At 38.4% G+C, this 16,563-nt stretch overlaps 1 protein-coding gene across 5 annotated transcripts; it reads right to left on the bottom strand.

Moving 5' to 3' along the window:
• Positions 1 to 135: 135 nt before the first annotated feature.
• On the bottom strand, positions 136 to 15,096 carry nup58 (nucleoporin 58). Of its 5 annotated transcripts, XM_037756856.1 has the most exons (14): positions 14,668 to 15,096; positions 13,629 to 13,792; positions 13,468 to 13,500; positions 13,095 to 13,379; positions 11,846 to 12,014; positions 11,591 to 11,656; positions 10,996 to 11,170; positions 10,455 to 10,534; positions 10,162 to 10,280; positions 9,397 to 9,479; positions 8,937 to 9,138; positions 3,271 to 3,354; positions 2,199 to 2,294; positions 136 to 1,835 (listed from the first exon to the last, which is right to left on the bottom strand). In XM_037756856.1, exons 1-14 carry the CDS (start codon positions 14,745 to 14,747, stop codon positions 1,669 to 1,671), a joined length of 1,803 nt encoding a protein of 600 aa, XP_037612784.1. In that variant the 5' UTR covers positions 14,748 to 15,096; the 3' UTR covers positions 136 to 1,668. The 5 variants fall into 5 exon arrangements, with proteins under 5 accessions (XP_037612784.1, XP_037612786.1, XP_037612785.1 ...); XM_037756858.1 differs by lacking the exon at positions 2,199 to 2,294; XM_037756857.1 differs by lacking the exon at positions 3,271 to 3,354.
• Between the last annotated feature and the right edge of the window lie 1,467 nt (positions 15,097 to 16,563).

Here is a 16,563-nt window from a genome sequence, read left to right as displayed (position 1 = left end):
AGTCGGATGTGAACAGTACCATAAAAGTGGTCAAATCTGGTGCAACCATGAATGTGTCTTCATTGTCAGATTAAAGTCAAAACTGTCCTAAATCAAGTGACGCCAATTCGGAGAAACACATAATGACAGACACCATTCTGTGTCAACAAACGCATTTATTGAAGTGATGCCATAAACAGGCAAAACATCATATTGAAGATTTTATTATTAAACAGTTTCTTGAAAATACAGGTTTACACAGACTGTGATTAGAAAATAATAACTACCAGTATTTGGTAACCGAACAGAAATGGACAATTTAAAAAAAAAAAGCAGAATATCACCCAACAATCAAAAGAAGTCAGCAACTATGATAGACCAGAGAGACAAATTTCATACTTGTGCAATAGGCACACATGCACATTCACACAATCACTTCCAGGTCATGTACAACTGGCAAGTGCAAATTTATTCTAGCACATGTATAAGTTGAGTAGCTAGAATCTGCTTGTGAAATCCCTCTCAGATTCAACTAACATTTAATGGGAGCCATGTAATACAAACAGCACAGCGTTGCCTCTCCCCAGTTCTTACATTGGGGCAAAACTAAATGTGTCTATAACGTAATTATTAAACAATGATAAGGATGGAATCTAGCAAAAACAACACAGGTTATGTGGACTAGATAATGGACTATCCCATGGTGCTAGTCCCCTTTTACCCCTCCCGAATGTCATCTCTTACTCCACTTGATACAAAAATAAAACTGTGCTTCCCCAAAAACCCACCCTGGACACTCTCCTGTGCCTATAAAACTATCTAGGATCAGATAATACTCCCCATTGACACCTTCGGGCAGAGACTACACTGTTCCAAACCAACTATCCCCTCATAAGCTTCTTTCCCTTTACGTTATCTTACCCTTCCCTGGACGAGACTTGGGCCGAGTCATCATTTAAAAGCCGTTCCGAGTGCAGTTTATGCGATTGACAAAGTGTGTGTAAACGCAATGGAACCAACTGCACCGTCCACCTCAAAGCACAAAAACATATCGGTCTTGCACAATATTTAGACAAAAGAAATTCCTCACAGATAACTGAACAATTTGTAAATTGACCCAGCTCAGTCCATGGCTGGCATTCCCAAAAGCATTGAAGCGCTACAGATTATAGTGTGCAGGCAGCATTTTGAGTCAATGCAAATGGGAAAAAACTCATGCTAACACCATTTCTACTACATTTATTCAGAGTTACTAAGTATTAATAAGACCAAAGTAATATAATTTAACTGTTAATTTACTGGGAACAGGTGAACATGGGCGACTTATCAACTGACAGGTAATATTGGTTTAGGGCTTGGCAATTTGGAATCAAATTAAATTGAATCAAATCAGTGGACAATACAGACTGATGCATGACAGAAAAATGGTCAATGGGATTTTCTTTTACTCAACGTTATTGATGATTATTGTCATGTGATCTTAAATGGGTGATCCTGTATGGCTGTTTTATGGTGGGTTCATTTCCAGCCCTGATGATTTCCCCAGATTTACTTTTTCTTTCTTTTTTTATAGTTGGATAATGATGATTATAGCACTTACATGCTTTTGGGAGACCAGGCTTTACCCACTACAAACCCCAAGTTGGTCGGTCAGCTGGTCAGTCACAGGGTTTTTGCTTTTCCTTGGTTCTATCTTTTGCCCCTTTTATTACCAGCGGGGGGTTTCTTGAGCTGGAGAAGGGGTGCTGCACCGAAGCCTGCGGCAGCTGGGTTGGACACGCCGAAGGTCAGGCCAGCCGACGGGTTGATGCCAGGGTTACTGAAGTTAAAGCCTGAGCTGCTGCTGCTACCGAAACCTAGAAAAAAAAAAAACACAGGGGGACACGGGACAAAAAAAGAAAAGGAGGAAAGAAATGTTAGAGAAAACAAAAGTAATGGAGCAAATAAAGGATGTCCATATGAAATACAGATGACAGCATTTGCTAAATTGTGAACAGATTTTGTCCACCTGGTGTAAAAAAAAAAAAAAACCCATATCCCAAAATGTGAAACCAGGAAACCAGGGAAACGTATTAGTACAGTATCTGCACATCGCTCAAGAGTAGCTTGACAATATGTATACAGGAAGCTTTTCCAACTGCCTCTCATGCTCAAGAGAAATATCTCAATTCAGGAAAGTACACTTGCAAACACAAGTCTATATACATGTATGTATGTACCTGCACTCAGACTGCCTCCTGTGGGCTTACTGGTGGCGAAGGCAAAAGAAGACCCCCCAGTCCCCACCCCACCAAATCCTGGCCCACCACCAAAACCTGTGGGAGAGAGTGACATGGAAGTCAGTTTGGGCTCAGCACACAGCCTACTCTAGGAATGATAACAAGGAGCATTGGCTCAGGAGTACACACAGGCAGGCATTTGGTGACCATATTTAGGTCATTCCGTGTCAAATCAGATAAGAGGGTTTTGTTTACATTTTATTTTACGTTCAAATCTTTCTGTATATGCTATTTGAAACCAAAAAATAAGAGAGGCAACAACTTGACTTGTCATAATTTTTCTGGTGTCAAATAGCATACAGTATATATATATATATATATATATATATATATGTAAATAAAACCTAAACCTGATTTGACACAGAACTACCCATATGCAAAACAAATGCCGCAACCTAATCAATAGAGCGCTACGCACAGCTTAACTTCTGGCTGGAGACTGCAGAACAAAACAGTACTCACGGTACACTGCATGGCAAAGCAAAGGCCAAAAGGAAGAAAAACGACATGAGAGGGATTTTTTTTACCAAACACACCAACTACAAGAGAGAACACACCAACTTGTGTGTGCGTTCAGACCACTTGTTCCCACACTGCCAAGTTACTTTTAACTGGCTGTTGTGGCCAAGTGGATTTGCCAGTTGAACATTAATTGAGTATACCAGACTGGTGAATTTCTTTGGCCACATGTCTCCTCAATAAGGAGAAAGAAAAATAAGTCACGTGTACAGGTACAGTGACCTGTGGCATGTGGTTTGCTCTGTTTACTTGTGGTGTGAACGCACTTCTTGCGCAAGAAAGAACAGAAAAAACACTGCCAAGCTTTAACCAGCACCACTCTCTCAGACACATCCACACTGCCTACCACTACTTTAATACAGGAGAACACAAAGACCCCAAACAAAAAGGCTGCTTGGCTAAAGCTAGGAGGCATTAGGGAACTGGAAGGGAAGGGAAATGCAAAAGGGAATATTCATTTAAAAAAAAAAAAAAAAAAAGGCTGAGGTAATACCTCCAAGGGTAGAGGAGCCCAAGCTAGTGCCCACTGCCGAGGCAAAGGGGTTTCCATACCCTGCCCCCAAGGGTGCCTGGGACCCTAAGGCACAGAGAGAGAGCATATGCTTTACTCCTCCTCTTAATGCACTTTGTGTGCACGGTTGAGGCAAATTATGTTCATCTACATTGACAGACAAAAGTTGGGAAGAACATTCATTATGACAAGGACACAATATGTATTTTGTGACTTGCACTATTGTCACATAAAATTAACTTCCTTTTAGGAATATATGTAGGTTTTCTGATACCTTAGTCTTTAAATGTAAAAAAAAACAGAATGTCTGCAATAGATTGTATAAGAGTAATCTAACACTGTGTTTGTAGGGACATCACAAGACTGTAGCAGCTAATCTATACAACAATCACATGATGCTTTAGAAATACACTACTACAGTAGAACTGCAGAATCAGAAAATGCACCATGCTTTTACAGTTTATGTACTTTATAAATGTTAAACTACAACATTCCAGCTAATCAGTAGTACAGTTCACGTAAATGCTGCTAGTTCTTTCACTCAGAAACTTGTCTTTTTTTTTTCCTCTATGCAATTTGTTTTTCTTTTATGTAATCAAATTTTTTTGTAAGGCTTCCAATTAGTCTGCATTGTTAAAACAACTTGAGTCGAAAAAGAAACAAGGACAAACGTTTCTTTGTTTAAAAATTGATTTATTGTCAATTTAATATGCAATTCCACTTACATAAAACACAAACAAACAGTTTAGAACATAATTGATTGTTAATTGCTAACTGCTACTGCATTTGACAAGTTTCCAAATTTTCAAGATTTCTGAGAGTGAATGAACTAGCATATGCCAAAAAAAAAAAAAAAAAAAGCATCACACAATTATTGAATATAGCTTAAAAAGGCACACCATATTATATATTAAATATACTGTTATCAACAGGCATTGGTTATATAAGTTTAAACACATTCATCTACAAGTCAAAAGCACTCGAGATTTAGATAAGAAATGTGAATTTTGGCATCTACGGCTGCCTCTCAGTGTAAACTGGTCAAAATAAAGGAAACTCAGTGATATGTTACAGTTCGCCTGTGGAAGTCAATGTGGTCAAGTTTCGGGCCATCCTTCCAGCAGGAATTGAATGACCATCCGTGGTACTTTGAACACTTTTCACCAGTGTATTGTTATATAATAAGGTTGGTGGTTGTTTTTTCTAAACACAAAAAGCTGCACCTTGGATAAATCTACACGTGATTACAGGCTACAAACACTTTTCTTTGCTGGATCAAGTCTGACCTAGGTGAGGTGACTGGTTAACATATTAAAAAGAGATTCAGTCTAATTTTCAGATCAACATTAGCGAATGTATAGCTCGTCAGAGATCGCAAAGACCCCCCCCTCCCCACCCCCCAAAAACACATCCTGCATGAGTAGTACCGCCTATAGAAAAACCACTACAAAAAAGCATAATGTAAGCATACTATAAATGGTCAAAAGGAAATGATTAAGAGAGAATAAGAACATTCAAAACAGTCCGACAGCCAACAACTCAAAAGACCGGACTCTGATTTTCAACTAATCGGGTCCATTTTTTAGAGAACTGCTGTGCTGAAGCTCATCACACAGAAAAAAAAAGTAAAAATACCATATACACACAATTCTGAATCATTGAGTTTCAGAAGAACTCACGTTGAGTTGAGCACTGTAGGCAAATTGTGGTGCTAGTTACTGTGCCAACCATTCCAAAAAAAATACAAAATTCACATTTTCAATTCCTTCACTAATGGCATTCAAGAAAAATACAGCAGTCAGCATTTGCATACATAATACTGACAGATACTGAGCAGATACCTAACATACAGGAATAAGTTGGCTAATATGTCCACCATCACGTTTTCTAGGTCCAAACAGCTTTTGACAGACCAATAAATTATTACATCATTTTATTGTCATTATTGTGCCAAGTAATGTCTGTAGAGATGTGGAAGACTATGTTAAGCTAAGTTACACAAAGTCAAAACTCTGGAGAAACTTGGGAATCTAGCAGACGTCGCAGCTCGGCCCAAAAACTGTATCTCAATCCTACAAAAAAGTTTAGAGTTGTTTAACAGGAGGACTGGAATGTCCAAAGCAGCAGTTTCTCTCTCAACACGCAGCGGCTCCATCAATAAAGAATCAACTAGGTTGGGGTCACCGAGCACCACTGTTGCTAGCGGCAACATACAGGTAAGTGCTGGAGAGTTAACTGACTAGTTTATATCAGAACAGATTAACATTTAATTGTCCTCACTCTTCTGAGTGCCAAAAAATGCTCACTAGTATCTCAATCAGTATAACTCAATATCAAGCCAGACTGTATCCTTTCATCATAAAACGGTGGGAAATAACACCCCACGCAATAAAGAGATGTGGACATACAACCGGATCACGCTGATCCGTCTGTTTCGTTTGGCACCAATGTATCTTACTGGTAGTGAAGGACCAGTGTGAGCAGCAAAAAATCATTCTTCTCTTCTGAACTACCAGAAAAAAACTGGACTCAATCAATGAAATCAACGAGAAAGTAGATTTTTCTACACACGTTTCTCAAGAAACTTGTCTCCCTGAAATTACGACTTGTTAACAGCACTTTTACTCTACATTTTCATTTTTAATTGAACTGAATGTGAAATGATCCAGCAGTCCTGTTACGCTGACAGTAGCCCTTAGGTGAAATAGCTTAAATCAAGTAACATACAACCAAACCAACCAGATGTAGTATTGAACAGCAAGTTAATGCAGACTATTTTTGCCAGTGTTTTGACTTGACTATCCGTAATGTAAATGTCTGAACCTTCAACGTCTCTTTGTTCACAACACTTGATTGTATACAAACACTGAGCTCACCTGTTCATTTAGGCCAGCAATAGGTGACAAAGACCAGGGCTATTTTTAGAAGGTTATCAGCATCCCTTCCACTTTAAGACAGAGTAAGCGCAGAAAATGGAAAAGACAATATCTTAGCTTAACAGTTCAGGTAATTCAATAGTTTATATTTTCAGTCCTGAGTCTTTTGGCACCTTTCACCTTATGTCCCATTGAGGCACAAATCTGATCCTGGCCTACACAATCAACCACCGCACCGACAAGTATATGGGTCAAACGAGAATCTGCCTGAAGTGAGCGCCGCCCAGCCGCATGGTTAGTGTTGTAAATGCTGTGATACTGGCCGCAAGCCACTATGCCATTCCAATAACAGATTACGTTACACACGCATAAACAAAAAAAATAAAATAGAAATAAATAGGTAAATAAATACTGACGAGACCAAGACAACCACTTGTGATTAGGCTCCGTCTATGAGTCAAATACTAGTGAATAAACACTATTTTGGCAATGGGGATGGCAACTTTACTAAATATCATCATTGACATTAAAAAAAAGTAACCTAGTACCCAACATCTGGGGTTAACAGATTTGCAAAGCTATGAGTTAGAAATAAGTTACAGCGCAATGCAGCCTTTTTAGACAGCTAGCATACCCAGAGAACACAGGGTTACAATAAACAGATGATCACAAAAAAATATCAAAAATTGATTTGGCTTTATATGAAATAAAAATGGAAACGCACAAAAAAAATCTTCAGCAGGCACCAAGGTAGTAGTGTGCACTTCTACCACATAAGTGGATTTAACCTACTGTGGCAACAGGGCTTGTTTGTGAAGGGCTTTTTAAGCAATGGACTGGTAAAATATTCCCATCCCTACTTGGCACATATTTAAATAAGCTAAATGCTTATTCAGAATAGCTCCTGCATGTCCCGATAAGAGGTCAAAAGGTATGTGAATGTTCTAACTAAAAAAATTAAGTCACATTCATTGTCTGGGTAACAAATGGCAATTATTGGATCTGATGGCAGTTGAAGCAGAATTGATGATTTTGGTGAAAAGGAGGCAGCAGAACTTTTCAAAGAAACCAGACTTAAGCTGAAATTTCTTGTAATTTTTCCATGTGAGGATTTTTTAAACCATGCTGCCTTTGCAACTCCATCCAATTAAAATATTGCTTTCAAAATTTTGAAATTACTTCTTTACTACACTTTACAAGAAAACAAAAAAACAGTAGCAACATGCTAATATACATAGTAGCTTAGTTTGTTCATAGTAAGTGAGTGCCCTGATATGCCAGTAAAAACGGCCTACAAACCAAAGCCTACAAAAAAGGCTGAATAATTGTTTAACACCTCAGAGATGTGGCAACAACCGTTATGGACATTACTCGTAATATAGTTGTAAAATGTTTTTAATAAAAGTGAATTTGTGTGCCATTGAGACTGAAACAATACGACTTGCTTGATTAGGTTTTATATCATTAGTGTGCAGGCTTATTTAGGTATTTTTGAGATACAAGTCCTAAAAAAATGTAAATTTCCCAAACACAACGCCAATCTGTGAGTAAGCAGCAGTTATGTGTAATAAAAAGATCAGTCTTCACCTGTCTGCTTACGCTGGATATTAATACTGTGTAGAATAATCTATATAAATATATTTGTTTTTACTGGCAGAAGATGGAAATAATTTAACACGTGGTATGATAGTTAATATTTAAGGAATATATTTTACATTTGTTTTTTATTAATAAATAGGACTGGCTTTTTTTTAATACAAGTTGTTGTAGGCCTTTAGTTTAATTATTTAGGAGTAGGGTTACTTCTAAATGTCAGTCTTGGCCTAAACTGGGCCTATTATTGGTAAGACCCTGAACAAGAGAAGCAGTGAAAATGAAATGGCGATACAATCTTTATAGAAATTCTGTTCTTAAAAATGTTCAACAGTACTGTATTTTCAGTGTAAACTGATGCCACTTGGCGTCTGATCAATTGGAGCTTCCCTACGTCGAAGAGACCTCTCGACAGTTGGACTGAAGAGAGTAGGAGCTACATTATAATAAATATATATACCTTATACACCAACTGATCACCCAGACGCAATCTTAAAACAAAACATCAACAGACGCAATGTTTGCCAGGTATATCTAAATCACACAGCAGGTGTCTAATGCGTTTAACCCATCACATGACAACCTTCATAGAGTAGGCTCATTTCAAGCATCCGTTAAATAGTCCTACCTCAAATGAAATTCAGAAGCTTCAATTATAACTTCAAGATACAAGCGAGTAAAATTGAGATAGCTGGACTTTTTTCTCCCATCATATAATTTCTTCAATAATGTCAGCCTCATATACCTGCTCTAACATCCTATTAGAGAGGGCACAGAGAGAAAGAGAAACATTAGGTGAAGAAGGTTATTATATCCTTGGTATTACTGAAAGGGTTTGTATGACATTCTGTATGACGAGATGGTAAGGCAGCACAAAGGTTTCCTGTCGGAGTTTAGCAACAGATTTCTCTTATCTCTGCCTTTCTCCCTCATTCTTAAGCCGTTCTTTCATTAGAGAAAGTACAGACACAATAGCTTGGCACCAGCTAAGGCCTTTTTTGTTTTTAATTGTTATTAATGATTCTCTCTGTCCCCTGTTGACCTTTCTACTCCCACGATTGCCTCATTTTTAAAAAAACACACGTATCCTTTCCTCTCCAAAACATCTGTCTCTTATCTCTCATCCTTTTATTTGAAGTGAGAGGAGGAAAACTTTCTAGAACTTGTAGGCAGTCAGACCTGGAGTTGGCTGCTGTTGCTGGGTCAACGTGGCTGCCATGGCAACCGCTGCAGCGTTGGGCACACTGGAGAACGGGGCGGGCCCGGTCGTGACTCGCGGCGTACTCTGCCACTTCCTGTTAGATGCCCGTTTGGACTCAAAGACGTCCGTCGAGTCTTCCAGGAAGGCCCGGCGGTAGGAAAGGTACTGGTGCTTCAAGATCTGTGATATCAGACATAAACGAAGGGACAGACAAAAATAAAAAGAATGGCCTTAACATGTTGTTCAAACATTTTAATTACAATTTGCTTAGAATTTGGACAATGTGGACAGCATCATCATGATCATATTATCACAATACAACTCTACTTAAGCTTGATAAATGCCTTATTATACAGCCTTATACATTACAAAACAATGTTTTGAAGGTTGATAAGAATATTAATCATTTTCAGACAAAGATGGAGGAAAAGAACTGACCTTGACATTCTCATGAACAGACTGGAGCTGGGCAGCCTGTGCAACAAATGTCTGGTACAACTTCTGCATGGCTAAGGTCAGGTCTGGAAACAAATTAAATACACAATACCATAATCTGAGTGCACATTTGAGATGAATTAATGAAAAGATGAGGGGGGAGGGGATGGGGGGGATAAAGATCTGCACAAGTCTGAAATCAGAAACAGACTAGACTTTATTTTCACTTTAATTTTCTGTTTTGTTTTAGAGTTGGGCTACGTTCCAAAACGCATATTTTTTCTTTTTACTTTTAGTACAAACTGCTGCTGCCCTTACAAAGTATGTACTGTTGCATGCAGTATTCACAGAATTGGGACATACTACTTCATCATAACATCGTGCCTTGAACTTTGACCCTTTTGCTCATATATCCACTGCGCAGAGGATTGTGGGTCAGAATAGTCAGAAAAGCATGCCGTCTTGCATTCTGCAAAATGCGACCAGATGTAGTAGGATATCCTGGTATTTTTTGGCACACTGCATTTGAAATACTATGTATTGGGACATACTAAATTTTTCTGGCATACTAAACAGTATGGTAGTATGGGTATTGGAATGCACAGGAAATTAGAGTTTAACTTGGTTCTAAACAGATCAGTAATTTGCCGTTTGTCACTGTGAGCAACCGCTTTCACATTACAAAGTTAATTAATGCTGATTTAAAAGCTGGAAATGACGAGGCACATTTTTAGCTACTTTCCTGAGTTGTGTTAAAAGTCCTCTTACCCTGAGGAGTGATGTGGGAGCCACTGCTCTGCGTTGTCAGGTGGTTCTCGAGTTCTTCTATCTGCTGCCGGTACTGCTGCAACTGCACCTCAAACTGCTCTACCAGGCTACGGAAATAACTAAACACAGAAAGATTACACATATATATTCATCTTTGTTGAATCCATGAAGCGATAAAAGCTGAAATATATATATAGAAAACATGACAACAGAAGCTGACACTACTGCAATCTGAACTGCTGCACATCCCCCATTTGATTTGCTTCAGGACCACTACCTGGTGGCTTACTTACTCTGATGGAGCAGTGTTCTCATGCTGAAGTCCAGGGGGAGTCTTTTGTGTGCGCAGTGCTATGTCAGCATTTTTCAGCTCCTTGAGAACAAAGGAAAAGAGGAAAGTAAAAAGACTAATTTTTATATATCTTCAGCATGACATCTCTTTCTTGGAGATCACTTTATCAGTTCATGGGATGGGAGACACAGTCAATGACGTAGACTATAAAGTTCCTCTCATTGCAAGTCCCATTTTCTAGAGCTAGATTGATCTATAGCTATTCCTTAGGAAAAAATAATTAAAAATACCACTTATCCATCTTAGTATAGCACTGGAGCATTTTCTGTACTGTAAGTACATACAATATGCGTGTCCATTTAAAAGACAAACTGTCATGTGTATTTCTTGATAGGATTTGAGGAAGTCAAGTGTTAATTGTGATGTATGCTCATATTGACAATGGATCTATGATCAGATTTGTGCATCAGGACTGAAAAGACTTGAGTTAACATAGAACTTCTCACACTTAGGCTTGCATGTGCAGATGTATTGTTTTATACCTGCGCTGTCTCCAGCTTTAGCTTGTCGATGGCCAGAGCCTGGCGCTGCAGACCGCTGGCACTGACGGAGAGAAGCTGTTTGAGGCTCTTGATGTCATCTTGGACTTTAGAAATGCCCTTAGATGACATCCTGCTGATGTCCTCCTCAACCTGTTTCTGGTCTTTCACAAATTTTCTACAAAAAAGAAGAACGACAAAAGACAAATGGAAATTACTCAACACAAAATGTTTCCCAGCAATGCATTATCGGTGCACCAGTTCTAGTGTTATATTTTAATTCAATACATAATTTGTGAATTATGGATTTTACATGGTAACTTGCCAGCACTTGGGAAAGCCCCTGGAGGACACACATAAATTTGATCTTGTTTGGAGTACATTGCCAAACTCACCACCATCCATTCTAGCCATGTTTACAACACACAGCCCAAATGAGTCACGTCTCCTTTGGAACAATAACACTACTGATAAAACAGATGATTTGCATCTTTAAACAATTATGACACAATTCTACCAAGCAATGAGCCCAGGCTTGTGACCAAATGGTCACTGGATCAAATCCTGTGACAATATGTACATATACAACAATACTTACTGGAAATTCTCAACGTCTTGACAAATAACTGGGGGCAGGTTCTCATCTTTCAAAGCTTTACTGTCCCTGAGGGAGAAAGAAAGAGCGCTTTTAATCATTACAGCAAACTGAATCTTGCTGATCAGGTTTACATGACAGGATAGGAAGCCACTGTATGCCTCAACGGTTGTTTACACTGATTTACATTATAGCATGTACAGTTCTAACATTTCCATTTAGTAAAGAACCATGCGTATGTTGGTCAGCAGGACTTACTTTGCATTGGCTCCAGAGGATGTGTCGCTCTTACTCTCAGAGGAAGTGCTAAAGTCGACTCCACCCAGGCCAACACTGGGGGCAGGAGCTACTGTTGCTGCTGTGGAGGCAGCTAACAGAGAACCCAACGTTAACCCGCCACCTACTCCAAGAGCGGTCTGACCCAAACCTGCAACACCAATAAACATATACAGTAGGTTATAACATTGTGCACCATTGTTAAGATTGAGAACTACTTTTAAAATAGTCCTCAGTTAAGACGGTTGAGACGTAATCAAAACCACTGTAGCAGTAACATTGATGTCCTCAATGAAAATCAGAGGTCATAGCGCTGCAACACTACATTGCTAACCCACTAACCAAAAAATACAAAACCCCTTAATTATCATTAGCTTTATCTATACTAGGACTATCAATCGATTCAAATATTTAATCACGATTAAATCGCATGATTATCCATAGTAATCATGATTAATAGCAAATTAATCGCACATTTTCAAAATGTACCTGAAAAGGTACATTTAAGGTACAAGGGTTTTAAGTATTTAATACTCTTATCAACATGGGAGTGGGCAAATATTTTTGCTTTATGAAAATGTATGTATATATTTATTATTAGAAATCAATTAACAACACAAAACAATGACAAATATTGTCCAGAAACCCTCACAGGTACTGCATTTAGCATAACAAATATGCTCAAATCATAACATGACAAACTCAACAGCTGTCAGTGTGTCAGTGTGCTAACTTGACAATGACTTGCCACAAACTGCATGTGACTATCATAAAGTGGGCATGTCTGTAAAGGGGAGACTCGTGGGTACCCAGAGAACCCATTTTCATTTACATATCTTGACATCAGAGGTCAAAGCCAGTTTTTCCTCACCAAAATATTGCATCAGTTTGGAGTGTTATTTTATACGACAAGCTAGTATGACATGGTTGGTACCAATGGATTCCTTTGTTTTTTGTAGTTTCATATGATGCCAGTATCTTCTAGCCTTAAAACTGAGCCCGCTACAACCTAAGAATTGCAAGTTCCGTTAATGCGTTAAAGAAATGAGTGGCATTAAAACAAATTTGCGTTAACTTTGACAGCCTTAATCTATACCAATTCATATTTTTTGGGACTTTGCATACAACTACTGCTTTAATAAATTATATAACTATGTTTTGCCATTGTGCTGAGCTCTTGGCACCGTGTACGCGCATGTGCACAAGCTCAGGTTGTCTGTTTGCCTCTCACCTGCAGATAAAGTGTTGGCGAAGAGACTCGCGCCCAGTGATGGGCCTGTTAAGGCTGGTGCTGTGGTGGTTGTTGCGCCACCAAGACCAAGACCAAGGGTGAAGGCTGTTGCTGCAGGCTGCTGTGGAGCTATGGATGTCAGGACAGAGCCAAATGATAAACCTGCCCCTGCAGGGGCTGCTGAGGAGGTGGAAGTGTTGGTGAGGGAGAAGGGTGTTGCTGAGGCGGTTGGCTTGTTGAAGGCCAAGCTAAAGCCAGTGGCCGCATTTGTAGCAGCTGGGGCACCTGAGAGAAAGTAGAAATCAAGATTATAACCTGTTTTATTAACTTCCCAAGAGCTTACGTCAAAAATATCCCAGGAACACAAACATACCTAATGTAAGGCCTGTGGTAGGTGCAACAGCGCCTAAAAGAGACCAACATCACAACATAAGATAAGGTGTATGGCTGTAGCAAGCACACATTAATCACACAGGAATTTATGTCACCATGCTTGCCATGGGGTTTATTGTAGAATCTGTATGACAGTATTACTTGAGGCAGGTGTGTTGAAAGAGAATCCTCCAGTAGGTTTCTGACCAAAGAGACTGCCTCCCAGACCAAGAGATGGGGTAGTGCTGGTGGCGGCGGAAAGTGTTGCGGCTGCTGTACCCAGAGCAGACCCCATAGAGAAGCCACCAGCATTGGCCGCAGGTGCACTTATAACACAAAAAAAACAGTACATTCAGTCACATAATCACAGTTCTTCAATGACACCAGAGTCAAGTAGCAAACTAAGAAGCAAGGGATGATCTGTCACACTAATGCAAACTGTTTTTCTAATGGAACTTAACTATGTAATTATCTGATGGACACTTTGTGCAATAATCTGGCAAAACTGTAATCTGACAAAACTGTCATCTCATCAATATACATATTGTATTTTTATATTTTCTATTGTATTATCTTTTATATTTTTAATATTTATATTGCACTATCTCTTTTTTCTATTATTGTTGATCTTTTGTACAAAAGTCTTATGTTCAACATTTTTATTTTATTTTTCAAGATTTTTTTCTGTATTGTTTTTATCTTGATTTGTGCACTATTTTAATTTATGTAAAGCACTTTGTAACTATGTTTGGAAAGGTGCTATACAAATACAGTTTATTATTATTATTTTGGGATTGTCACAATCTAATTTCGTTGTACTAAACAATGAGAATAAAGGGCTTGAATCTTGAATCCTAACTAACGTTCAATGTTAAAGGACATGCCTTCCAACGTCTTACCTTACACATCTCTTACTTGTCACATATATACCTCAGATTACAACAGATTATCAAGTCAATCTGCAGTTTGTAAATTGAACTTCAAAGTGAAAGCTGGGACACCTTGCAGTTTCTTCTGCTTAATCTGCTAAGGATGTCACATGCCAAATGTGCGTTTGCTTATCAAGGAGCCACAAGTACACAAAAGTATGCACCCTTAACGATAAGGTACAGAAACTCAGGCAACTGTTGCCAACGTTACCTGCTTACTCTGGCTATGCTAACGTTAGCTAGATAATCTGCTATTAGATATACATCATTACCTGGCTGCGGCTCCAAATGCGAATCCCCCTCCAGTGTTGGCGGCACCAAGAGCCCCTGATCCAAAGTTAAAGCCAGACATGTTGTCTTTAAGAGGCACACATTCAACACCAACTCATGAAGACGCAACCTAGCAACCCAGCTAACAGGCTAGCTTTGAAAGATGCCCATGTGAGGGCCAAATCCCGCGGTTAAAACACAATAAAACAATGTCGGCGTCTCCAAATAACACTATAGTTAAACCCTGAACTCTTCAGATGTAGTTTTATGTTTTCGCATCCCTTAATTGTATTTTTTAGATGTTTAAAGCTGTCAAATATCGCAGGATTAACTCTCGCATGGTGCTACTTTTCCTATTCCCCGCCTGGTGTTTCCTTAATGTGCTGTTGCATTTCGGGTAATCTTTATTTTTTTTTAAACTACATTTCCCGTCGTCCCTATTAGTGTTTTTGTAGTCGCGTGATGCCTCACGCATGCGCAAAGGTACCAACTTTTGGTGCGGACGTTTACAACAACGTCCCGACCTTGCTTTCAAAATAAAAGACGCAATTTGAGACAGATGCATGGGTCTGACAACATTAATGTATTTGTAAAATAGTGTTCAAACCTTATCTGCACAATGCTGTTAAAAGACAGATGCATGGGTCAAACAACATTAATGTATTTGTAAAATAGTGTTCAAACCTTATCTGCACAATGCGGTTAAAAGACAGATGCATGGGTCAGACAACATTAATGTATTTGTAAAATAGTGTTCAAACATTATCTGCACAATGCTGTTAAAAGACAGATGCATGGGTCAGACAACATTCATATATTTGTAAAATAGCGTTCAAACATTATCTGCACAATGCTTTTTTCACTCACACACTCTCTTTTTCAGGGTCAATTTTTTTCAATTTTTTTTCAATATAGCCAATATTCAATATTGCTCAATTTTATTTGTGAACAATATCTGTTTTTATTCTATTAGTTTTATTGTTTTGTCATTTCTCTCTGTGTTGTGTTTTACACCGCATATGAACTATCTTAGCTAGAGTTATGCTGCAAATATATAATTGCTATATATTTCATGTCAAAAAAATGTCATAACACTTATTTTATATTTTCCCCTTCCTGCACCACCCCCTATTAGTATTTAGTATTAGTGTTTTGTAATACTTTTCTCATGACTGTTTTTGCTATATGTATTTTACGCCTGCAATTTGTTGTAAACTCATTAGTGTAATTATTGTTTTTATCTTATCAAATCTCACCTCACCTCCATACCATTATTGACACACAGTACACCTGAACTGAATGGACTGTAATGCTGTGCAATATGCTGCCCTCCACTGTGTAATTGTCTGAAATATATTAATTGTTTATTTTTTAAAATATTTTTATGAGAGCTACAAGTTCTTTTAACATGGTCATGGAGCATATATACTGTATATTTGTATTCTGGGGGTATCGTTCCTATGCAGAGGGTATATTTAGTTTATTTATTGACTACACTGAGGGTGTTTTATATTTTAATAATTTATTTATTTATTGTGTTAAGTTGAATGTGCTGCTTATTTTGTACTGTAATTACCTTGTACCTTTTTTCTTTTCTTAAAGCTGACTCGGTGTAAACTGCTCAGAATTCCAATGTACTTAGGTGCAAATGGCAAATAAAACTCTTGAAGCTTGAATCTTCAATCTTGAATCTTGAATCTTGAATCTTACCTTATCCAAGGCTGGATTACCAACCAGGCAAAGTGGGTAAAGTGGGCAACTTCCCCATATGCTGTATTATAAACTGAAATAATAGGGGGTTTTAAGGCAACATCTGCATTATTAGGCCTTATTTCTTATAGTGTATAGATAGATAGATAGATAGATAGATAGATAGATAGATAGATAGATAGATAGAG

This window comes from Sebastes umbrosus, chromosome 21, assembly GCF_015220745.1.
Source record: "Sebastes umbrosus isolate fSebUmb1 chromosome 21, fSebUmb1.pri, whole genome shotgun sequence".
In the NCBI taxonomy this organism is placed as follows: Eukaryota; Metazoa; Chordata; class Actinopteri; order Perciformes; family Sebastidae; genus Sebastes; species Sebastes umbrosus.
Note: the sequence above shows the minus strand (reverse complement) of the source record. Positions and strands in the feature narration are given on the sequence as shown.